The sequence below is a fragment of the Oryza glaberrima genome, chromosome 2, assembly GCF_000147395.1.
Source record: "Oryza glaberrima chromosome 2, OglaRS2, whole genome shotgun sequence".
NCBI classification, from domain to species: Eukaryota; Viridiplantae; Streptophyta; class Magnoliopsida; order Poales; family Poaceae; genus Oryza; species Oryza glaberrima.
In genome coordinates, this window is record NC_068327.1 from 18,834,911 (window position 1) to 18,859,774 (window position 24,864).

At 41.5% G+C, this 24,864-nt stretch overlaps 2 protein-coding genes and 1 pseudogene across 4 annotated transcripts; 1 reads left to right on the forward strand and 2 right to left on the reverse strand.

The window, feature by feature from the left end:
- Positions 1 to 838: 838 nt before the first annotated feature.
- LOC127762198 (ribonuclease TUDOR 1-like) lies at positions 839 to 7,441 on the reverse strand. Of its 2 annotated transcripts, none has more exons than XM_052286607.1 (16): positions 7,230 to 7,441; positions 6,324 to 6,492; positions 5,890 to 5,964; positions 5,553 to 5,771; positions 5,240 to 5,446; positions 4,937 to 5,155; positions 4,731 to 4,838; positions 4,444 to 4,614; positions 4,163 to 4,360; positions 3,712 to 4,065; positions 3,403 to 3,633; positions 3,142 to 3,327; positions 3,000 to 3,077; positions 2,726 to 2,920; positions 1,593 to 1,970; positions 839 to 1,395 (listed from the first exon to the last, which is right to left on the reverse strand). In XM_052286607.1, the coding sequence occupies exons 2-16, from the start codon at positions 6,474 to 6,476 to the stop codon at positions 1,207 to 1,209; spliced, it is 2,961 nt and encodes a 986-aa protein (XP_052142567.1). In that variant the 5' UTR covers positions 6,477 to 6,492; positions 7,230 to 7,441; the 3' UTR covers positions 839 to 1,206. The 2 variants fall into 2 exon arrangements, with proteins under 2 accessions (XP_052142567.1, XP_052142566.1); XM_052286606.1 differs by having other exon boundaries at positions 7,225 to 7,441.
- A 7,394-nt stretch (positions 7,442 to 14,835) lies between these two features.
- Positions 14,836 to 18,522, forward strand: LOC127761006 (inositol polyphosphate multikinase IPK2). Of its 2 annotated transcripts, none has more exons than XM_052285210.1 (2): positions 14,836 to 16,098; positions 17,582 to 18,248. In XM_052285210.1, the coding sequence occupies exon 1, from the start codon at positions 14,963 to 14,965 to the stop codon at positions 16,061 to 16,063; it is 1,101 nt and encodes a 366-aa protein (XP_052141170.1). In that variant the 5' UTR covers positions 14,836 to 14,962; the 3' UTR covers positions 16,064 to 16,098; positions 17,582 to 18,248. The 2 variants fall into 2 exon arrangements, with proteins under 2 accessions (XP_052141170.1, XP_052141169.1); XM_052285209.1 differs by lacking the exon at positions 17,582 to 18,248 and adding an exon at positions 18,256 to 18,522 and having other exon boundaries at positions 14,844 to 16,098.
- Positions 18,523 to 22,239: 3,717 nt separating this feature from the next.
- LOC127761304 (uncharacterized) lies at positions 22,240 to 22,529 on the reverse strand (annotated as a pseudogene).
- Positions 22,530 to 24,864: the final 2,335 nt, after the last annotated feature.

Genomic DNA, 24,864 nt, shown 5'->3' on the forward strand with positions numbered 1-24,864 from the left:
ATGAGATTTGATTTTTTTTAATTAAAAAAATGTGACACCATAAACATATCTAGTAAAGATAAATATTTGTTACCCATGTAAGAGGACTACCATAACTAAAAATAATATAATTAAATCGTTTATCTATTCTATTCAAACCGAGATGTTTGTTCTCTCTGTTATAAAATATATTGTTTAGCAAGTATTAAGGGTTTAGGCAATTTTTGAATTTTGAATAGCTTAGATTATTTTTTTCAAGCATTTGATTGGTAGTGGAATCATTGAAATGATATAATTCGTGGAAATCAACACAAAATTGCTTATATTGAGGTACAGAATTTGAATCCTAGATATTCTTATATTTTGGAATGGAGGGAGTATATTTTTTATGAATATATTGGACGCACTGTTTAACTAAAAATTGCATTTCTCTTTCTCATACATGTGTGCACAATGATCAGTGGATTGTCCATTTCTGTTGCGTTACGCAGCTGTTTTATCCATGTTGGTGTGGGTCTGAAGCTCAGTCCACTACACAGCGGTGAATGGGGTCGGTCCCCCGGCGGTAGGATTTCTTTGTCGTGCAGGTGGATTTGGGGTAGCAAAAGTGCAAAACCCCACGGACCAGCTGCCATCTTTACACATGACCGAAACAGTACATGGATAGGTTAACTGGAGGACACCGCCGGTTTTCGCGAGGAGCTTTGTCCACTAGAAAATCCACGTTCCAAGGAACAAAAATAAACGGAACGCCATGGGAGCATGTGGGTATAATATGAGACCCCATGAATGCAGTGCAGTCAGAAGACTCGGAACAAGCATAACGAGGTGAAACCATCGAATCCAGAGAAGACGGCAGTGGCAATCTTGGGATACCTCTTTAAGTTCAATCCTGAATTTTAATTGACTGCGCTCTCGGTATTATGTTGTGTCTACAAAGAACTGCAGTGCACCAAGTACACGACATTATTAAGTTTAGGGGAAAAACAATGTATCTTAACCTCAACATTACGGTGTAAAACGGAATAATAGTTCAGCATCAAGCAACAGTGCTCAAACTAAGGAAGTTTCGCCTCGCTAAGTTCTGTTCTAACTGCATAAATAAGGTAATCCTCATTTTCTTTCTCTATGTTTTTCATCTAAAGCTCCCGGTAGAGTCTGACCCGGTGTCCAAAACTTGATGATAGCTTACCGACGCCATTGCTGTCTTGAGCAGCCTTCTCTCATCTACCGACGCCCTCCAGTTCTCCTAGCAGCTGGAGCTTGCTCTTCCTCGTCAGATTCAACATCACCATACTGCCAGATCTGCAGCCTTTCCTTCTTTGCTTTCTCCTGGAACTGTTCCAGATTCTGGAGAGCAGCCTTTCTCTCCCTAGTATCCCATCTCTTGCTTCTTTCAAGCCGAGCAAGCCCTTCCTGCATAAACAGAATGGGAATATTAGCAACGAAGACAATTTCACATATCTCTGTGACTAGTTTGCAAGCAGCCTTCAATCTCAAACAGAAGCAATGTTGAGTAGCATTCATATGTGACAGCAGACTATGCAGAAGCTAACCGACAACTAATTTAAGATCACCACAATTCATAATGTTAAGTAGCAAGTAGCACGAACCTCAAGCATGGTAGCATTGATGCTGGTTTCTGTCTCTGCGTCAACCAGTGTAACAATCAGAATAGTTCCAGTGCCTTGTCCCTTGGACTTTCCACCAGAAGTATCACGCTCTTCAATCATTGCCCTGTATTGTTTTTGGCTGTTGAGCAAGCAATCATTCAGATAGACTGCTGCTTCATGGCCAAAATCATCTTCTAGGTTGGGCACTTTTATGAAGGCAAGGCTGCACAACTGAGCAAGAGCAGGCGAAGAGGAAATTGATGGGTCAGCAGGCCGTATGCGACTGTAAGGAACGACTTCTTGGTTGCCATAGTCAATGTAGAATACTTCAAACTTGTCGTCTTGAGATGATACAGCTCCTCGAGGTCCATTCACAATCTGCAGATCAGTTAAAATGGATATACTTCCTAATTATTTTTGAAAACCAGAAACTAGAAACGGGAATGTTCAACTTAACAAGTCCAGGACTAAAATGGTTCATAAGAATAAAACATGAGTTTGTGCAATTTCCTACAGATGATCCCATGGCTGATGGATCATGTAATTAAAACAACAGGATGAAATCACTAGCTGTTTAGGCAATCAACAGCAGAGCATTAGCGAAGCTATGAGGTAAAAACAACATTGGCATAAAACGCTAATGCCCCAAGTCCCTTAAATATTCAACTAAAGAATATATCATCTAAGTCCCTTTTATCCAATCCTTCATTTTAGCAGGAACACAAGTTTGAGCAAGTCAAATGAATTACAATGGATTCTAACAATATCACCCATTTCCTGGGTCCAAATTAACTCAAGTGGCCCAAACATTTATGAAAATAAGCAATTACTCAATTGGTATGACCCACCACTTGTAGAAATTTTTACTTGACTATACAGAACAGCTAACCAAGGGAACAATTGATTTGCAAAGATAGCATATTATCATTCTAAAGTCACAACACAATTAATGCCATTAAACCCCCTTTGCAAGGAAAAATGTAAATACCAAAGGAAATTTTGTGAAGTTCTAGTAAGCTGCTTAGGTTAGCATAAACCTAAACCATGACCCCAACACATAATTAGTTTTGACTTGCAACATAGAAGTGAGACATACAGGCAACTTTCAAGATCAGGATAGAAGTGAAACGTACCATTGCTCTATTCCAGGAGTTGTCAGCACTAAACTGAGCAAGAACTATTTCCCCCTTCACAGGATTAAAAGCACCAATAACAGGTGCATCTTTAAGTTTTAAAGATGCAAGCTGTTGTTGAATGGAAGCCACTCTTTGGTCACCAACTGTTTGGACATAGAACTTTCCACCACCAAGGACTTCAGTTACAACAACCTGAATATGGAAACCAGGTTAACAGTTTGTTTACAAAATGGCAAGTCTGTACATTCCAATATATTCTTGATCAACAAACCTTGAGAATTTCCTTTTGTTTGGATTCAGATGCAGATCCATTGGAAACTTCTTCACCCTCTACATAATTCTCCCAGATCTTGAAAAAGAAAAGGATGTCAGCATGTTTTCTCCTTGTGTAGTTCAAGAATAGAAGTGGTTACCTTGAGTTTCTGCTGCTTTGCAGACTGTTCAGCCCTCATTAGAACATTTGCATCCGGAATCCTATCCAAGCCAAATGAACTAAGCTTGGCCAGACCAGCCTCCAGAAGAACAGAAGCCATGTTGGTTTTGGACTCCCATAAGGAACCTAAGAATGTCCCAGTTCTATCAACTGCTTCAACCTCTATCTGTAGAATCACATGGTATTATTTAGACATCGAAGCCATGGAGGTGGATTAACCAAAGATGCACAAGAGTCATACCTCCACATCTCGCTGTAGAATTCTCCTCCTCATCAAAGCAATAGCTTCGTTCGAGTAGGGCTCATCTTTACCAGGGCATCTAACACCAGAGAAAGAGAAGGCAATGCTGCAAGTCTCCTTAGGAATTGTTAGTTTGAAACGGTGGCCACTGAAGACATATTCAACAATTGCGGAATGTCTTCTGTTCCGCTGTAAGAAAGGAAGGAAGTCTCTGGCCTTCTTTGCTGAAACCTGAGCGCATAGGAACTACGAGTTAATAAAGGTGCCAAAGGAAAAGTAAAAGTAAAAGAACAAGCAAGAGTGCCAAACCGTTGTCAAGTCTGTTATGTGCATGACAGGTGATTCTTTTGCAGAATGAACTCCTTTCTTTGCTTTCTCAGCTCGTGATTCAGCCGCCAACAGCAGGTCAAAATAGTGTGACCTTTCTTCGTAGTCCCGATGTTTAGATGTTCTAGCAAAGCCCCTTGAGAGCAGAGTCTCAGCAATATTGATACCAGGTTGGTTGCCTGAGCTTGGAATGGAAGAAACATCATCACCATCAGCCTGCGAAGGTGAACCAAGAAAAACCGACCCATAATCCAAAACCCTGGCATCAGCTGTGTTTGTTGTGGGCTGTCCATCCACAGTGCTGATCCTTCTAGAGTATTCCATCTCAACAGTCACCTGGAAATAGGAAGGAGAAAAAATCAATAAATTTTCAACAAAGGTAACAACTTGTTATGGAACTTCTGATGGAATATCTCAAAACCTATGTACATACTTGCTTGCCAATCAACCTTGTGCGCAAGAATTCCTTGGCTTCACGAGCAAAATTATCAGGCTTCTCATCTCTACGAGGGTTGCCCATTTTAGGAGCTCTAATGCTTGAAAGATTAACCCGGCGTTCTGCAGAAGGACTTCCGTAAGGAGCTGCGTCATCAGCAACAATGATGCAATCCCCACTCACAACCTCTACAACCTATGAAAGGATCAACACAAAGCAAATTAGCTTCAATCGCATGATCATGTTGAATACACTACTTGTGAGAACAGGGAACCCACTTTTCCAGTGAATTTCTGGTCGTGGATTGGCTTCGAGTTTGTCACTGGTGGCTTAAATCCTGTCCAAATTCTCAACTGGTCCTTCTTAGCCTGAAGCTCAGCATTCTTCAGCTTTATTTTTGCATCAACGTCCATCATGTTGGCACTCCACTCAACATACTTGGCAAGACCCTGCATAATTAATCATACAAAAGAATTTCAATGCAAGCAGATCTCATTATTAAAATAAATCTTAAAAAGAATCATGTGAATCAAATGAAAGGTAGTGGATAAATAATTGATCATACATTTTCAACAAGCTCAAGGGCCAGATCCTTCAATGTATCCCCATCAGAGTAATACACTGAGCCAATTATATTGCTGAAACTATCTGTGCCTTCCACCACAATTCGCACCTAGAGGAAAGTTCAAAAGAGAACAGAAGGAACTTATGAAATATAGTAATTATTGTTTGCAAAGAGGATTAAAAACTTTGAATCATGATATGTCTTACATCTCTATTGAGAACCCGTGTCTCTGTGAAGTGCTTAGCTTCTATTCCAAACCTGTCCGGTGGAATTTCAGTAGAAACCGCTGCTGCGGCAAGCCTTTGGGCTGTAGTCAGTGGTGCTGGAGCTTCCTCAGAATCTCCACCGTTTGTAGCGCCATCAGCAGTACTCTCTGCTGCAGCCACCACTGTAGGATTCGGTGGGCGCCTCCCCATGGATGGAGACTACATTTTTGTCTAATCAACATTCACCTTTCTAAACATGAAAAAAGAAACGATAGTAGACAAAAGGGTCCATGACAAGCATACCTGAACTCCAGCAACATATATCTGAACAAATTGGAAACTTGGGAGCAAGTAAACACGAACTGTACTGCCATCACGAACTTGTTCAACAATGGCTTCCAGACTCTTGCCTTTATTCGCAACTGCAAAACCCTTTGCATCAAAACCACTAGCTTCACCAATTGCTGATGGTGGAAGATCTCTTATTGATTCTTCAGCAGCACCAGGTTCCTGAAAGTTTAAAAAGAACATGCATAAAAAAGCAAACAATAAAGCATTCATCTCTTGCAGTACAAAGAAAAAGGGGGAGGGGGCAGAAACAAAAAGATTTGCTAACCTTGCTCCAACGACCTAAACCCTGCTGCTTAGCAACTTCCTCCAACCTTAGCAGCTCAGTAAGATATGGACTCGGTTCACCGCCCTTTGGGCCTTGCTCCTTTACCCTTGCCCATCCTGCAGCAATTATCGAGTAGGCAACATTCTTGTCACCGAGGTAAACAGTACCAAATTCTCGTCCAACATTTGGAGCTGTGTAGTCCACTCTGAATGTGACCTCCTGTAACATGTTTGAATTTTTCATTGGTAACAGGGAAACTGGCATGTTTTCTACAAACACAATCGATATCTATGCATTTAAGTAAATTCAAAGAAGATCTAAAATTCACATGGAGTACCTTTCCTATGCAGAGTTTCCTTAGAAACTCCCTGCTTTCCCAAGCAAATGGTTCATCCACTCCACCACGGCGAGCCTTGAGCAGCACAAAGTTTTAGTTTCAATACATAAAGCAAAAAGGGAGGGAAAGACTGGAGAATAAGAATAAATTCATAAGTTTTGAACTACACGAGAAAATATAAAACCATAGCGTAGGAATATTAATGCATGCGGTGGTGGAAAGAGTCCGATTGTCACTATTATACTGCCTCTGGTTTTATTTGTTTGACATTGGTCATATAAAAAAGGAAGGATGGAGTATTTCCATTAGTTTTAGGGGTTACACAAAAGTCGACCACTTTGGAACAGACCAAACACTTCCACAAATTCATGAGACAAATGAACCTAGAAAATGTGTTATATTGTCTGACTAAATCAAGTCCATATAAATCTTACCAGCCTTGGGGCCATGAGGTATGACAGAGTAATCGACTTCTCAGGCGGCGGGACATCCGCCTTGGTGCTCCCCATGATGAGAAGACAGTCCCCAGAAGTCACACCCTTCACCTTACCCCTCAGCCATCCAGACGCTCCAGTGGCTGACGCCATGATAGTAAGCTACACCCTGCGATCAAACGAAAGGATAGAACCAGCTTAGCCAAAGCCAAATTTAGTATGCCTGGGCTAACATATCGTACCAACCCACAAATTTTCTCCTATCTGAAAATGAATTACGATAGATACCCCCCACCCTAAACAAGAAGCAGCTAACTATCATCAATCAGATATTCATTCAGGAGGAACGTAAGTGGTCAGCACGTATCACGCTCTTATCCTACACTGGTATGGCTAGAAACGAGCATGTTTCTCTAAAAGGAAACTTGGGGAAAATTGCACCCGAAAGATTTGGCCCACACCCCACCCCAAATAACTGCAAGATTCCAACCACTCCAGGGGTCAAAAGCTCAAACCCCGGCCACCTTTCTGCAGCGATGGCCCCCAGTGCACGGCAGAGTAAACCACCCGCAATGCGCAAGCACGTACAGATGCAAATCTCACGGATACGCCACGAAGAAGAAAAAAAAAAGCTGCAACGGTAGCAGCACGCGCAGATCTGACGCCTAGCCCATCCAGAAACCCACGCGATCTCGTGAAATTCCCGGCGTCCGGAACCAGACCCCCCGAGCAAAACGGCGGAGCAGAGTAGAGCCGCCGCCGCCGCCGCCCGCCCGAATCGACACCCGCGACCCACAGATCGGGCGGCGGCGGGACCCCAGACCGCCAGATCTGAGCCCCGGCACACCCAACAACGCACGAGATGGAGACGGAGGCATCGGATCAGGGGGGAGCGGCTCACCTCACCTCAGCTCAGCTCGGCGCGATCGCCTCGAGAGAGAGCGCGGGGAGCGGGGTGTAGACGGCTAGATCCGTCCGGCGGCAACGGCGGCGGCGGTGCCCTCTCCACGAGCCCACGATCCCGTCGCCGGCGACGCAGCGGCGCGGCGAGGCGAGGGGAGAGAGCGCGTGAGAGGTTTTTGGGGTGTAGCGATGCGCGGAACGGAGGAGAGGGGTAGGGAGGAGGCTTGGTTTTATATTGGGCACTCCTCCCTCCCACACACTGCGTTAATTACCCGTTTCGACCAATTTATTTACCGTGGTTAATTACTTCAGAGGAAAAAAAAAAGGTGGGTTTAGATAGATCAGGGTGACGTGGCTTGGATAAGGGCCCACGTAGCAGTGAGAGGTCGCGCGTGCTGTCCGCTTGCGTCACGCGAACGGGTGTGGTGGATTTGTTAGGGAACAGGACGGGGCTGACGGTTAGGCAGAGTCGGGTAGGAGTGATGGCAAAACCAATCCACTCCTGATACGATACGAGCTGGATGTAATAAACATCATAATTTATTTTTTTCTATTTTACTATCACCGGTCAGTTTTATTTGTCGTTTCAGATAAATATATTTTGACGTATTTCCTTTTTCCGATTAGTTTTATTTGTCGTTTCCGATAAATACTTTGGCTTATTTTCTTTCTAAATTGGTTAGCAACATCTAACAATGTTTGGGTGGAGTATTTATATTTATTTATTTATTATTGACTTTTTTAATTAGTTGTCGTGTTGATCATAGAATTAAGAATTTGCATATTAATCGAAACTTTTAATAAATTTGATTACAAAAGGAAAGGAACTAATTATACGTTTCCGTGCTGAGACTTTTGGACTCTATCCTTCTCCATAGAAATCCATATGTTTTTACAAGCCGGGGGTGCCTATTGTGCGCCTCTAGTTTTATTAGATTATTTATATCATGGTGCAACGATAATTACGTAACAAGACAAAGCAGAAGACACAACAGAATAGAAAAGCACAATTTGCACACAATATATCGCTTGTTTCTTTATGAGGTATTTCCTTAGAACTAGTGCATATGAATAAACTTGCAATGCCACCCTGCAGAAGCAGCAAAGAAACAATTTATCAAAGTGAATCTCACGTAGTATAAAATGATGGCATATAAATCTCCTTTAAAAAACTAATTGCAGGTAACGCACTATAAACTGTAAATTGATATAGTACTTCTTTTGATCAAATCCATCCGCGGCCTGATCACTAGTACATCAGTGCATGGCTTTGGATGTTAGCTGTTAAAAAAAACATTGTAGGGAAATAAGCAAGCACACGGTAAATATGGTTTGTGGTCTCAACTGACAATATATATCAGGAGTTCAATAGTGGTTCTTTAGTATGGCAAGCACCCAATATGATCAAAGAAACCGATTCATTAATGCCCCAATTTTAGTTCGAAAGCCTGATGAAACCAATCTTTATACGAGTATATGCTAGTCCGAGAACATTAGCCAATCATTAATTACATTTTGACTCAATATTAATTCTACAATACATATTTTAGGATGCCCTATGTCACCAAGAATCAAACCTGGCATTGAATATGATAAACACTACTCCCTCTGTTTCACAATGTAAGTCATTCTAGCATTTCCCATATTAATATTGATTGTAATGAATCTAGACATATATATCTATTTAGATTCATTAGCATCAATATTAATGTGGAAAATACTAGAATGACTTACATTGTGAAACGGAGGAAGTATGTGATTCCGCACACTTTGCTACGGGATTTATTAAGTATTTCTAATATATTTTTTGACAATCAAACTAGGAGTAAAAAGAAAAAAATAATGAAACATGAGGGTTTATCAGTACCTATCGTAAAACAAACAAATTATATCCGCGCTTTGATGTAGAATATATTGATAAGTATATGTTAAATATTATAAAAATGATAAATAGATTTGTTAAAATATTGCGGAAATGATGTGAGGGATGATTATTAGATATACTTGCATGTTGATTTGTAGAATTAGATAAATAAATTATAGATGATGTTGCATACTTGCATGAGATTAAATATGTAATTATTGCTAGTGGGTGATTTTCATGGTTACGGATTGGTAATTTAACACGAGATGTCATCAGCCACAAGAAAATTTAACATCTTTTTGCTAAGCAAAAATAATACATTATAGTGATATGGGTATAAAAACTAACCTAACTTAATATGAAAATCCAGAATAGCTGTGATGAAAGGATAAATTATGTTGATATAAGTATACGAAAGTACCTGACATACAGTGTTCACCTAAATGCTAAACACTATATGGACAGTGACCCATGGTCTAGAGGCTAGCCAGTTTAAACGATATACCATACAATATCGGCATATTTTTTTTCTTGGCACACATGTATATATGCTTAACATGTTCCATAGAATATTGGAGACCAACGATGCTATGATAGGTGAAGCCACTCGCGTAAAACCATGGGTCGGAGAGAGGTGGAAGCAAGCTCCAGGGTGGTGACTAATAGAATAGAGGCAACGTGACCTTGTCGTAGTGATTGGCTTAGAGTATAAGAGAAGGGTTTGGAATGCAGTCAAAAACCTAAACCATATGGGCTTTGGGTTGGGCTTAAAGTTTCAACTCCCGTCATATAAAAAATGCATTGGCCCATTGCCTAGACCATAGTCTAAACGACAAGTTTACGATTTACACTCTTCTGAATGTTGTCTAACTGTGTAGTCTAGACGGTCTAGGATCATCTTTGGCCGACTAGACGGTCAAAAAGTCCAATTCACAGTTTAAGCCCTAAACAAGATGATAACCCATCTTCTAGCATCTATATGCGGTCTATATCATCTAGATTATGGTCTACGTGAACACTGCTAACATATGCTAGGATCAACTAGGTGTGGCAAAATATGGCAAAATACCTGTTGGGGATGGGGATCCGATATGTACCTGTCCTTATGGGGTTGGGGACGGGGCCAGATTTCGACCCGTGAGTCTACCAGGGCAGGGGCAAGGATTGATTCTCACTTGCAGGTGACCCATGAGGCCTTGAAAAATATGAAGCCCATAAAATTCAATGTCAAAATTCACAAGTCACTCTAATACCCTAGAAGGTCATGATGGTACTAACACTTATAGATTATATAGTCAAAGAGTAACTAACACATCAAAGCTAATTTCAGTCAGGAAATCGCGTAGTCATGACGTACTTCATGGGTATTTATTAAATTGCATGTCTCGCACCTGTTCCACGTAGGATATGGATATTTATTTGTCTTATATAAGCAAAAGCAAGCATATCTTTTTGAAAGGTAATTAAAGGGGCTTTTATTGTTTTCATTGTTCAATTAATTTTCACGTATGAGCAACTTTTGTTTCATTAGGCTTGCTTCTTGCTATTATTGCTTTCCTATGTCAACAGATAAGGGTGGAATTATATTTCATCTGGTCATTCTATTACTTGAGGGGTTCAATATGTTCACGTTGTTATGATGAAAATTTGTGTGCATGCTTAAAATTAAAGTGTTTTTGCCACATGCTCATCCACATGTGCACAAACCACCTAACTTAGCCTAAAAATGATGCATAACAAGCGGCCCATTACACAATAACCCAGTACCATCTAGCTGCCATTTCACACTTTTATTTTGGATCTGCATCCAACAGGACAAACACTGAACAATTGAATGAACTAATTAATAGGGCTGTAAGGGAAATAGCAACCTTTCCTCTATGTGATTGAACTCTCATTCGTTTTTGATAGCCATAGGGATGGTAGACCTTGTTCTTTCAACTGCTTGGGTTCTTGCTAGAAAAATAAAAGTTGTTATATTTTGTTTAGTTGAAGCATATATATGGATGTGTCTTATACCTACATATATGCGGCGGAGCTACTATATATTTACCGGGGTCTAATGACCCCGATAAAAGTTTCTAACACCATGTTAATTATTATTCATCATCCTTAAGCAGAGAAGAGTAACCCTATAGTGTAATGTGAGTGACCCTAGTGATATTTTCCTCTAGCTCCGCCCTACACATGTACATCCTTTGAATCTCTTCTTCCTCCCTTGTTAGATTCACATATAGTTATATGACTGATTCCAATAGGTCAGTTAACTCAATTTATTATGGTTAGGACCTCCATTGAAAATTCTGAAAGGAAAAGGTTTGTGACATATATGGCATACTTTCAATGATTATTATTCAACTTACCATGCAATTTTCTCACTACTCTCTCAACTCTACAGCGTGAACTATGGTAGGGATTAATGGGAATAAGTGTTATTCACTTGAAATGGGTGGGATAAATCTCCTCATGCCTAATTCACTTGAGTGAGTTTTTTTTTTTTAATTTAGAAGATTATTGAAGTGAAACAAACGTGAGTGGCATGTTTACGTGTGTGTGTGTTATATTTGAAATCCATAGACCTAAGATTTCAATTTTCTACTTGAAAAAAAAAGGAAAATTATGTGGCCCTACATACAAAATTGAAGAAGTCAAAGTATCGGAGACTCAAGTGGTCAATCCAACGTACTCACCATAATAATTATCTTCATCTGATCCATCACAGTTCTATCCTAGAGGAAGTTATTTTTGGTACTACCATATGCATGTGCACGCACATGCCTAACAACATTTTCTTGCTTTGATTCTATGCTTCAATTCCTTTCTACAAAACGCTCTACGAGGAAGGAGATCAGAAAATAAGGCTATAACAACAAAGCTTCGTTGGACCAACTTGGTCTCAACAAAATAATGTGTTTTTACATTGCATAACTAGTATGATTCAAACCAATGTAATGATAGAATTTTAGTTAGCCTCATTTATTTGAACTAGTTTTTTTTTTATCGGTGAGTGTTGATTCTCTCAGTATTTAGCTAAAAAAAATTCCGCCCTTGATTTATTGGAAAAGCCATGTATTTTTACAATGTTGAAATAGTCCTTAAAGCACATGCACCACTTGAAAAATATTAGACACAACAGCGATTGCGCTCTCTCTCTCATTTGGTCAGGGCACCTTGATGGATGCTGCAAGTTACTACGTAGCCAGTTATAATATGAACCTAGATAGTGGATGTGTGCTAGGAATCATAGCACTAAATTATATGCCAGGCGATATATTTCGACTAATTACAGTGCTAAATTTTTTTATAACTAATTTTGATGCAAGCTAAGTCAGAGAAAATAGTGAGGTATATAAAATATGAGAGAGCCATGGCTCATGACCCTTACTAGTCCCTTATCCCTACGCCTATGCTGCAAGGGTGGTAGGATAATATCTTCACGCTCAATTTGTGACCATTTTAATTATGCCACACCGATCAGGTTTATTAACATTAACTAAATTTGTTGCATATATTTGTCCTCCATTGATCAGCATATGTTGCATGTTGCATTATTGAACATTTTAATTCCATTCGCATTATACAAACCTGCACACTGTAAGACCATAAACAGTGTAAGGGTTCCAACACGTCATATAGGACAAGGTTGCTTTGAGGATACTAGCTTTACAATTCTGACCACCTCTAATCTACCGACGTACCCCACCTGTAAGTGCCCTACCTAGTTTTTTTTTCACCTTTACCCCTCCCTCTCACCGTGGCCCCAAATCACTCACCACTTCCAATCCCCCTCTGTAGCGGCAGTCGCTCCCTCTCCTCGGAAGTATCGGCGACAAAGTTTCTCCCATCTCACCTAGGCCCGTCGATGAGGGCGTGCAAACGGAGCGCCCGTAATGGGCCCCACAAAAAAAATTGAGGCCCCCCAAATCAGAGAGGCCATAGCACAACCAGCCAGTCGTAGCTATAGCATTGACGTTCTGTGTGTGTTCATGTGCATGCGATATAATGAGAGGCAGCGAGTCGTGTACTCCGGCCTATCGCCCAGTCCTAAGCTAAGTACGTCTCCGTTTGATCTGCCGTGCGTAGTGTATTTTTTTCTTTTAGCGTCGGTGTTCCACCGTGTTAGCTTGAAGCCACGCGAGGCGTGAGTGACACGAGACCCAGAGCAGCTGACCGGCTGCCTCGTCTACCACATTAATCTGGACAACTGGATTATAAGTAAGATATTGAGTCGATACTGAATTACTGGTGGTCAACTGTTTATTTGCACACATACATGATCAATTGAATATAACTATCATCTATCTATTATATTATTAAAGGAATAGAAAAATGAGCCTCCACGTTCGCTCTCATGGCCTAGAAATTCTCACGTTAATCGGAGAAAAAGAAAAATCAGAGTCCATATAGAAATACAATTTAGAAATAGCTGAAATTCAGAATTAAAAACTAAGGAATATTAGAAGAGAAGACTAGAATCCATATAGAAATACAATTTAAAAATAGTTTAAATTCGGAATTAAAAAATAAGGAATATTAGAAGAGGAGACTAGAGTCCATATAGAAATACAATTTAGAAATAGTTTAAATTCGGAATTAAAAAATAAGGAATATTAGAAGAGGAGACTAGAGTCCATATAGAAATACAATTAGGAAATAACTGAAATTCGGAATTAAAAATAAGGAATATTAGAAGTAGAGTATAGAGTCCATACAGAAATACAATTAGGAAATAACTGAAATTAGGAAATAACTGAAATTCGGAATTAAAAATAAGAAATATTAGAACTAGAGTATAGAGTCCATATAGAAATACAATTAGGAAATAACTGAAATTCGGAATTAAAAATAAGGAATAGAAGTAGAGTATAGAGTCCATATAGAAATACAATTAAGAAAAAAAAAGATATTCGGAATTAAAAAATAAGGAATATTAGAAGTTGAGTATATAGTCTATATAGGAATTTAAAACTAACTAAAATTTGGAATGAATATAATAAAATTAAAAGTAGAGTTTAGAGTCCGTATAAAAATACAATTTACAAATAACTAAAATTCGAAATTAAGAAAAACATGGAAAGAAGAGTTTAAAGTCAATATAGGAATATAATTTAGAAGTAACTGGAATTCGAAACTAAAAATTAAAGAATATTGAAAGATGAGTTTAGAGTCTACATAGAAATAAAATTAGAAATAAAATAAATAATATTAGAAGAAGAGCATAGAGTCTATATAGAAATACAATTTACAGAAAATTCGGAATTAAAAAAAAGAAATACGAGTCTAGAGTACATATAAGAATATATATAATTTACAAATAACTAAAATTTGATATTAAAAATAATTAATAATTAACACGTATATAAAATATAATATGAATATTATACATTAGTAGTTTTGTAAAGTTATTGCAAAATTTAAAATTATGTTGTCATTTTAATATATTTGAATAATATAATGAGAAAACATATATGCTATTATATAAGAGAAAATATAATGATGCTAGCCGCGCAATCTGCGCAGATCACGATGCTAGTTAATATAATCTACTAATTAAAATAGTCGATTGAATAAAAATAAATTTAGAGCCCTAATTTACGTTTCGTTCTGGGGCCCACTGATCTCACCTCGGTGGAATCGGGCTCGGCGGAGAGAGCGAACTCGGTCGGCGCCCCCTCCCATTCCACCTGCGCACGGGCCAAGCGCGGGGCGTGGCCGGCGAGCTCCCGTCCATTCCCTCGTCTCTCTGGATAGGGGATCTGGAAAATTTGCTGCTCTCTTGATCGAGCGGTGAAACTTTCTCACCATTCATCCATCCGGCGAAACGTCCACTGATGAATCGGACTTCCCAAACCTTTCCACGCTCTCGCTCCAAATGACCAAAAGCCAGAGGAGGAGGGTTTCGCAGCAACAACGTGGGCGCCCACCGCCCGCGCCCGGTCAGCGAGGAAACAGATCCAAAAAAAATCAAAAGCCGCTGACGTCACGATCTCGAGGCTCGCGATTCCCAACAATCTCTTTAAAAAGCTTCCTCTCGCCGAATCCCCCTCCACCTCCACCACCCGCCGCCGCCGCCGCCGTCGCCGCCATGGCCTCCGACCTGCGCCCGCCGGAGCACCAGGTGGCGGGGCACCGCGCGTCCGCCGACAAGCTGGGCCCGCTCGTCGACGGCGAGGGGCTCTTCTACAAGCCCCTCCAGGCCGGGGAGCGCGGGGAGCACGAGGCCGCCTTCTACGCCGCCTTCACCGCGCACCCGGCCGTCCCGCCCCGGGTCCGGGGCGCCTTCTTCCCGCGCTTCCACGGCACCCGCCTCCTCCCGGCCCCAGCCAGCCCCGGCGGCGCGCCCTACCCGCACATCGTCCTCGACGACCTCCTCGCGGGCCTCCCGTCCCCCTGCGTCGCCGACGTCAAGATCGGCGCCTGCACGTGGCCGCCGCGCTCCCCGGACCCCTACGTCGCCAAGTGCCTCGCCAAGGACCGCGAGACCACCAGCGCGCTCCTCGGCTTCCGCGTCTCCGGCGTCCGGGTGGTCGACGCCCGGGGCGGCGCCGTGTGGCGCCCGGACCGGTCGGAGCTGAAGGGGATCGACGCCGCCGGGGTCCGCCGCGTGCTCCGCCGCTACGTGTCCACGGGCGGCGGCGACGGCCTGGACTGCGCGCTCGCCGCCGCGGTGTACGGAGGGGAGGGCGGCGTCCTGGCACAGCTGGGGGAGCTCAAGGCGTGGTTCGAGGAGCAAACCCTGTACCACTTCTACTCGGCGTCGATTCTGTTCGGCTACGACGCCAATGCGGCGGCGGCGGCTGCTCCCGGAGGTGGAAGCGGCGGTGTAAGGGTGAAGCTGGTGGACTTCGCGCATGTCGACGATGGGGACGGGGTGATTGACCACAACTTCTTGGGCGGGCTCTGCTCGCTCATCAAGTTCATCGGCGACATTGTCGCCGAGGTTACCGAGAAGGCGTCTTCAGATCATTCTTGAAAATTTTGTCAGCTTGGAGATCAGATGATTAAACGGTAAAGCAATGCCCCTCTATGTTTATCGTTCTTTTTGTTTTGTTAGATTTGGATGACAATGTTAGACATTGAGTCAGTAAACAAAAGGAGGATGTAAAGCAAAAGGGCAAATCTCTTGTGTCTTGGATTATGTTCTATACTGATGGAAGAAGATTAAAGTATAAACAGAAAAAGTGTCACTGTGGTCTGGGGGATGCATGAACTTGAAAAGGAGTAGAATTAAATATTTATATAATTTATTGCAAGAAAGAGTAGTAGTAGAATATTGCCACTTTAATGAAAGTTATGATGCCACGAAACAAAGAATTGGTTGCTATGCATCTAGAGAACCTGGAATTAGTGCCGAGGTCTACTTGTTATAGATGGAGAAAGAATGTGAGAAAATTGTGAGCCAACTGCCTCGTCTATGACTTGTGGGTCCACCCTGTATTGGATACAATTTGGATGCCAAATTGGTTAAGAACAAAGCCAAACCAGTGAAAGGAGATTTAGATGGTTGAGGGACGAGGTTTACCAGGTTTTGAAGTTGAGGAAAAATTAAACTGAGTAAAGAGTTGAGATACTAGAAATAGATGTTTTCTAGTTTAATTGAAAAAAACCTGGACACTGCATTGATCTATACTATACTGTTCACATCCTCACAGCTGACTGGTTCTGAAATTATTTGTTATGGCTTCGATTGTCTTATGCTTCCTTAATAAAGATCTGATGTTGGGTGGATGTTGTCCTTTGTGCCATACCCAAAATGAAGTCCTAGTGAAATTGAGACTGTCCATTGAGGCAATTTATAAACTATTTTGCTTAGGTACCGGCTAAACTCTAAAAAGCAAACCATTTGGTACTCTGTTTAATCATTTTCTCTTCTTACTCAATAAAGGCGATAAGACTTGTTCTAGTGATCCCCTTTTGAATATTTCTCATGCTTCGAATCCCTTCAATGCTGGCTTCAGCGGCTAACTAGCTATGTAGTAATATGTACTTGCTACATTGACTATATGTCAGCTAAAAACGTACTTACAGTTTAAATCACAAGCTTATATAGTTAATATTGACTATACCATGCTATTGCTAGTTAACTTTTCACAGAATATGTCATGTACGGTTTAGTGCAATATTGTTACAAGTAACAATATAGCAATAAGTGCAGTAAGCAAGCTATGATACCTTGAGTCCATGATAAAAGGGAGCGATGATAGTTTACTATGTCTTTTGTTCACCAGTCACCATGGGTCCATTGCTTGTATTGTAGACTAATGGCCTACACTGACTCCAAAACCGCTGATGACAAATGTGATACTCCAATCGCTAGTTTAAGGAAAAAAAAAACAATGTCCTACTTAAACTTGGGTGGAATAATTGGAACTCACAGATAATAGAGATAACTAGGTTGGTTTATCTACCTAACATATTGAGTCTGGATGATCCCTTTCAGATGCAGTAATGAATTCCACCATAACTATGGGAACATATGCTTGAAATGCAGGATTGCTTGAGATATTCCATGGAAGGTAAAGTGAGGCTGAAGAAAGTCTGTAATTAATGTGACAGAAAACTCAATACAAGCCACAAAGTATTATGCTTTGCAGCCAAACTGAGGTGCCTGAGTATGCACACACTTATTTTATCAGTGCATGCTATTACTAACTTTGGGGAATGCGAGAGAATATGTAGTATGTGCACACTCTTTTATAATGATGCTATAAAATGTGGATGGGCAACTCATGCTTGAGTTCAATTTTTCAGATAAAAACAGCTGACTGTAACCTTGTCATTGTTTTGATATCGATAAAGTGATTGGTGAGAGAGTTTATCCGTGTTTGCTTTGCTGGGCGAACAACGTAGTCAACTGATTTCACACTTCTCACCTCATTAATTATATTGAAGTAATTTAGGCCGTGTTTAGTTCCAAACTTTTTCTTCAAACTTCCAACTTTTCTATCACATCAAAACTTTCCTACACACACAAATTTCCAACTTTTCCGTCACATCGTTCCAATTTCACCAAACTTCTAATTTTGGCGTGAACTAAACACACCCTTAGTCAACTACCTTGCTACTACTGCAGTAAACTGTTGTTCCCACATGAAGTTTCACTCTTTTGTCTGTTGATTACGGAGTTTATGAGTACTCATGTGTATACTGGGTTTGTTCTTGCAGGTCCAACATTGTGTTCTTGCAAATGTCACACATAATAAAGTGCCATCAAATGGAGAGAGAGTCAATTGTTTGAAAGAGGAAACTTCACCGAGCTGCCGGTAACGTAAATGCGAAGCGACTCACCGGCAGCTCTCCCGGCAAACTTACGGCAACTGATACCTTTTTTTGCATACCCCCCTTTAAAACCATGGGATTCGGGGTACATTGGATCTTACTCTTTAGTTGTATTAAAGAAATGGTGAACAAAAGATGGGCGTTGTCATTCCACCGAGAAAGAGTTCTTTCGCTACATTTCATACTTGCAGTCTCATAGGGAATTTTGCAAAGAATTGTCCGAGCATCATTGCAGGCCAAACACCTGCCTTTTCTGAAAACATATTTATACGAACAGACATCTAACGAATGTTTTTCTTGTATGAAAGTCGACCATAAGCACCAAACTCTGATATTCGAAACCTAGTGGTGTGGTATTAACCATTTTGTGTAATTTTAGCGACTTTGGCTGTGTTCTTTCCCTCACTTTCCTAATTTCTACTCTCTTATTTTTCACACACGCGCTTTTTAAATGGTTAAACGGTATATTTTTTGCAAAAGTTTTCTAAAGAAAAGATTTTTTTAAAAAAATCATATTAATTTATTTTTCAAGTTTTTTAAGACTAATACTTAATCAATCACGCGGTAATGGGAACTCCACTTCCCGAAAGCAGCCTCTGTATGGGTTCATTTGAAAGAAAAGGAGAATGAATTATTATAAATCTATATAGTATTACAAAACTATCATAACCAAACTATTATAAAGCTATATAGACTTAGTATTACAAAATTATAGATGTGGCACCGGATCTATTATGCTACCAATTTAAGGTCAAGTACCTTAAAACCATATGTCTAGTAAAAAAATTAGTAGTGAAACAAAACTATAGATTTTAGAGTTTAGTTTCCTACTGCTATTGTTCTGCTGAAGTTATAAACACTATAGTTTTACGATATAATTTGGCACTGAATCTTTAGTCTTACGGTATTATGCCTCAAATTTGATGATAAGCCCCAATGCTAAACCGGTAGAAAGCGCGCAAAAACTCTTGCCAAATTCACCTTAACAAAATTGTTTCTCAAAAGCGCTAAATCACGGAACCAACATGGCAACATGGGTGGTTCACTCTTGGAATTCGCACGCAGATGCACGCAGCTAGGAGTAGGCGTGTTGATCCAGCGACTGAAGCAGCAGCGCAGCACTCATGTGAGACGGTGAGAGTCTGGATGATGACTGGCGACTTTGTTAGGACTCGGGACCAGATGAGCATGAGCTGCCTGCCTCCCTCCCACGACCCACGCACATCGCGATCGACCTTGCTTTGGCACGTGATGATGTTACACTGTTCTCTACTTTCTTCGTGTCATAAAATACGAACCTCTAGTTCTATTACTATCATGTTCGTATTTCATAAAACGGAGTAAATAGACAATAGTGTAACATCACATAATAATAGTAATAGTACTAGAGTTTTTTTTCCTTTTATGAAACTACTATACCCGTCCCATAATATAAGATAATTTAGAGGGATATGATATATTCTAGTGCTACGAACTGGGATAGAGATGTGTCACATCCTTTCAAAATTTTATAAAGTCCATCACCGGTCCATAAACTTGTACCGCTGTGTCATCCTGATCCCTAAACTCGCAAATCGATTGTTCAGGTCCTCAAACTTGTTCGACTGTGTCATCCCGGTCCCTAAACTTGCAGATCCCTCGTTCAGGTCCTCCAACTTGTCCAGTTGTGTCACCCTGGTCCTAAAAGATGACGGTCTAAAATCTTTATATCAAAAAGTAATTCATAACTTTTTGATGTGAATTCTAATTAAGACAAACTTTATATCAAAATTGTAGCCCTCGACACGACCTACAACTTTGAAATTGAAAAGTTTTTAAATTAAAACTGTTTAGGGTCTCAAAATATTGTTGCATGTTATAGATTTTGAAATTTTAATTTTAAAATTACATTTTGGGACAAAAAATGACTTAAAATAAAAAAATTCAACTACAAAGTTGTAGATCGCGTCGAGGGCTACCAGTTTGATATAAAGTTTGTCTTCATTAGAGTTCACATAAAAAAGTTATGAATTATTTTTAAATATAAAGTCTTTAGACTGTCCTATTTGACCCAGATGATATTCAAATCCAAATTTAGGGACCGGGGTGACACAACTGAATAAGTTGGAGGATCTAAACGAGTGATCTGTAGTTTAGGGACTGGGATGACACAGTCGAACAAATTTGAGGACCTGAACGGTCGATTTGCGAGTTTAGAGACAAGTTTAGAGACCGGTAATAGACTTTACTCTTTTTTATATTTTGGGACGGATGGGTTACTGCACTACTAATAACTCCACTCCACTTGGATCGTGCAGTGCAGGGGCACATGCTGGAGAGAAGAGAATGGGGGGTGGTTTGGTAGATCGCCACCTGGAGTTGGCGTTGCGCTGTGCGAGAGCGGTTAGCTCTTGTCTGGTTGCTGCTGAGCTTTTAATTCCACGCCGAGCGCGCAGGCGGTGATTTTTGAAGCGCATTCCGGCATCGCCATCGGTTTCATCGATCGATCGTCAGATTCGCCAACTCCCACCGCCACCGGCCGAACCAACCTCAGCCACAACACCTCTTTCTGCCTTCATATATATGCATCGGAATTTTGGATGTGATTGCCTGCATCGGCTGGATTACGACCACTCGTACATTGCATATTTGGATGCAGATTCATGTTGTACTATTCTGCGGCAGCCGGAATCGGGATGAGCTGCACAGCAGCGAGCGCCGAGTGGGCGTGGATTTGATAATGGAATAAGTTGATATAAGGTCCCTTAACTTGTCAACGAATTCGATTTTCGTCCTTGAACCCCAAAACCAGATATAACAGGTCCCCCAACTATCAAAACCGGTGCAGCTAAGGTCCTTCGGCGGTTTAGATGGTGGTTTTGGCTGACGTGGCGCCTACGTGACGAATTTGACTCGGTCTTCATCTGACGTGGCATTGACGTGGTGCTTACGTGGCAATTCGAAAAAAAAACCCTTGGGGCCCACATATCAGTTTCATATACAAATTAATAAAAATGGTGGGACCCACGAGTCATTCTCACCCCTCATCTTCTTTCTCCTGATCTCTCCCCATCTCTTGTCGTCTTCATCTCTCTCCCATCTTTTCCCTCCTCTCGCTGGCAGAGATAAGAAGCGGCGCACGGGCGCCGGCTGGAGGGAGGAAAGGAGCGCGCGCATGCGCAGGAGGCGGCCGGCGACCGGCGAGAAAGGAGCGGCGTCCTCCGCTAGGAGAAGGACGCACACCTCACCATCGCGGCCCCGCCACCGTTTCCACCGTCCTCCGCGCCGCTCACCGATCTCGACGGCGTCCTCGCTATGGGCGGTGGTAGGCGAGCTCCCGCTTCTCTCCACCTGCTTCCCCGCCGCCGCAGTCGAAGACGACGACACCGATGGCGACGGGTTTGAGGAGGGCACCGAGCCACCGATGCGGCGATTGGGCGTCGGCGGCGCGGGAGCAGTGCGGTGGCGGCGCGCAGGGCCACAGGGTGCAAGCAGCAGCGGCATCAAGGAGGGCATCGGCGGTGCGTGGGGCCCAGGGCGCAAGCGGTAGTGACTAGTGACTGGCGGTAGTGGCGCAGGAGCAGGGCGTCGGGACGCAAGCGGCGCTGTGGAGGAGGGCATCATCAGCGTCGGGCGCCCTTTATCTGGTCGGCCGCTAGCTTCCAGAAGCGAACGGTGAGCACGTCGCCATTTTGTCCTTCTCCCCTCTCCACGACTTCACAGGGATTGGAAACTGCTTGCTGCAGTTGCTGTTCGATTCTATTTCTACAATTCTACTCACAATACAATCCATTATTTCCCTCAGTAAATCCCGTTGAAATTTGAACAAAATTCAGTGCCAAAATGTTCGCTCACATCACACTGTTGCAGCATGACAAACAAATGTTCGATCTACACACTTACGAACCACCGGATTTCGGCGGCGGCTACTGCGGCGTCGGAGTGCAGATTCATCACCCTGACGAGGCTGCTACTGTCCTCGCCGTACCTGATGAGGTGGCCGTACATCCGCAGCCAGTGGTCGGAGGCCTCGTCGACGGTGCGGTAGGTCCAGATGTGTGGTCTCAGCCAGAGGCAGTCGATGAGGTCACCCCACGCGCCTTGTTTTCCATGCTGATAGTGACTCCGGTGCTCCAGCCGCGGGCGAGGCCGACGCAGCCGCAGCCGGCACACGACACCATTGAAGGTCCGTGACGTGCCTGTCGTCGGACCGGATACCGGCGACGCTGAGGCCGGGCAAGCACTCGACGAGGGGCTGGAGATCATCGCAGTGGCCACCGGTGAGCGGTTGTCCCGCTGGCTTCGTGCGCCGCCGGGCCACCGTCGCCCCACTCCGCCCGCCGCCCTAGTCCACATCATAAGAAAGAAGAGAGAGAGAGAGGATAGCAGGAAGAAGGGAGCAGTGAGGATGACATGTGGGGCCCACGTGGGTCCCACCTTTTTTTTGAAACTGACATGTGGGCCCCACTAATTTAATTATTTTTCTGGATCGAATTGCCATGTAAGCGCCACGCCAGCCAAAACCGCCCTCTAAACCGCCAGAGGAACTTATCTGCACCGGTTTTGATAGTTGAGGGATCCGTTGTATCTGGTTTTGGGGTTCAAGGACGAAAATTGGATTCGTTGACAAGTTAAGGGACCTCGGATGAACTTATTCCTTTGATAATTAGGCATTTAGGCCGGCCCAATTAGTATACTCGGCCCGGTGACACAACCCAGCCAAGCCTCACGTTTGGCCCACATAGAGTTCAGGCCCATCGGCCGCCGCTTAAACAGTACACCGAACTCCAAAACGTACAACCGCATCGGGCGCATTAAATGTCTGTGCATCACGTACAACCGCATGCAATGCCAGTCTTCCGTAAACAACACCTACTACTACAGTACTAGCTCTTGAATCTTGATTGTTTAGATATACTAGTACAGAGTAAATCTCAGTATTAATATATAATGGATATGCTATACTTGAACTCTAGCTTGAACTAATCTTGATTGAAACAATGTCACGGAGAGTACATGTGACGTGATGTTCACAGAAGAACACAACTTCTAACCGTTGTCGGAGATTCAGATCTAGAGAGAGACTTGCAGCACTCCATCCCGTCCTAAAATTATCCATGTAGTACTACGGCCTGGTTTAGTTTTCAACTTTTTCTTTAAATTTTTAACTTTTCCATCAAACTTTTCCACACACAAACTTCCAACTTTTCCGTCACATTATTCCAATTTCAATCAAACTTTCAATTTTAACGTGAACTAAACACACCCTACATAGGTAAAATTCTATATTTTGTTACTGGCCAAACCTTTATACTCCCTCCGTCCGATAATATAAGAGATTTTGGAGGATATCTCTTATATCATATCATAGGATGAAGGGAATAGTAATAAATTGTCCCTGCATTTAAAGTCTAGTATAACAAAAGAGTGAGTAAATTTTAGTTCAGGCCTTCTTAATTTAATATTTATTAGCCAAAGTTTCATAAAAGATGAAAGTATATGACCTATTTTTCTACCACATATATTTATTTCATCCGGTTCCATAATTTTTATCATTTTGGTTAAGTCTAAGATTAAGCTTTTATAACTTTAACTATTAATAACTTTAAAATATTTAGTTTGAGGGGCACTAGAATAACATAATTAAATAACTTCAAAAATATTTAGTTTAAAAGACGATTTGTCTTACAAAGTACTATGATAAAAATTAAATGTATTTATTTATTGTATATATTATATTAAAAAAAATTAAAAAAGCATTCCAGAGACTGTGTTCTTATGTAAAATATGAACAAAAGAAAATACCATTGTCTGTACTTTAGGCAGGATTGGACATTAATGATGATACTACCTAGCAGCTCTATATCACCACATATATTTAATATTGTGTTGTACTTTAGACTGAGTTAGGGAATGACGTGAAACTTTAGCTAATGAACTTGTACATGCTGTTTCCTGTATGCATATTTGTATACTGTACAATCAATAATAACATTATTTTCTTAATAGATGATGCCGTTAACTTTTAAATATATATTTGATCATTCCTTTTATTTATAAAAACTTATAGAATTATCATCTATTTTGCTATGAGTTATTTTAAAATAATGTTTAATCATGATTTAATTATATCTTACTACCTCCGTCCCAAAATATAAATATTTTTAGCTATGAATCTGGACAAACAATTGTCCAGATTCATAGCTAAAAATGGTTATATTTTGAAATAAAGGGAGTATGTATTTTTGTACATAATTTTTAAATAATATAGATAGTAAAGCGTGTACTGCAAAGTTGAAAGTGTCACTATTAGAAAACGAAATAAGAAGTATACAGCTAGCTAGTAGTATAGTCTATACAGAGATATATTCAGATTCTCAGTATTAGGATATATTATATCGGTACTGGATTGATTTTCTATAGCACGAAGGAGTATCTAACTTAGGGATGGGTGTGATGTTTTTGCTGTGTCGTCGATACCAGCTCGTCGTCGGTGGCAGCCGTGCAAAGAGCGAT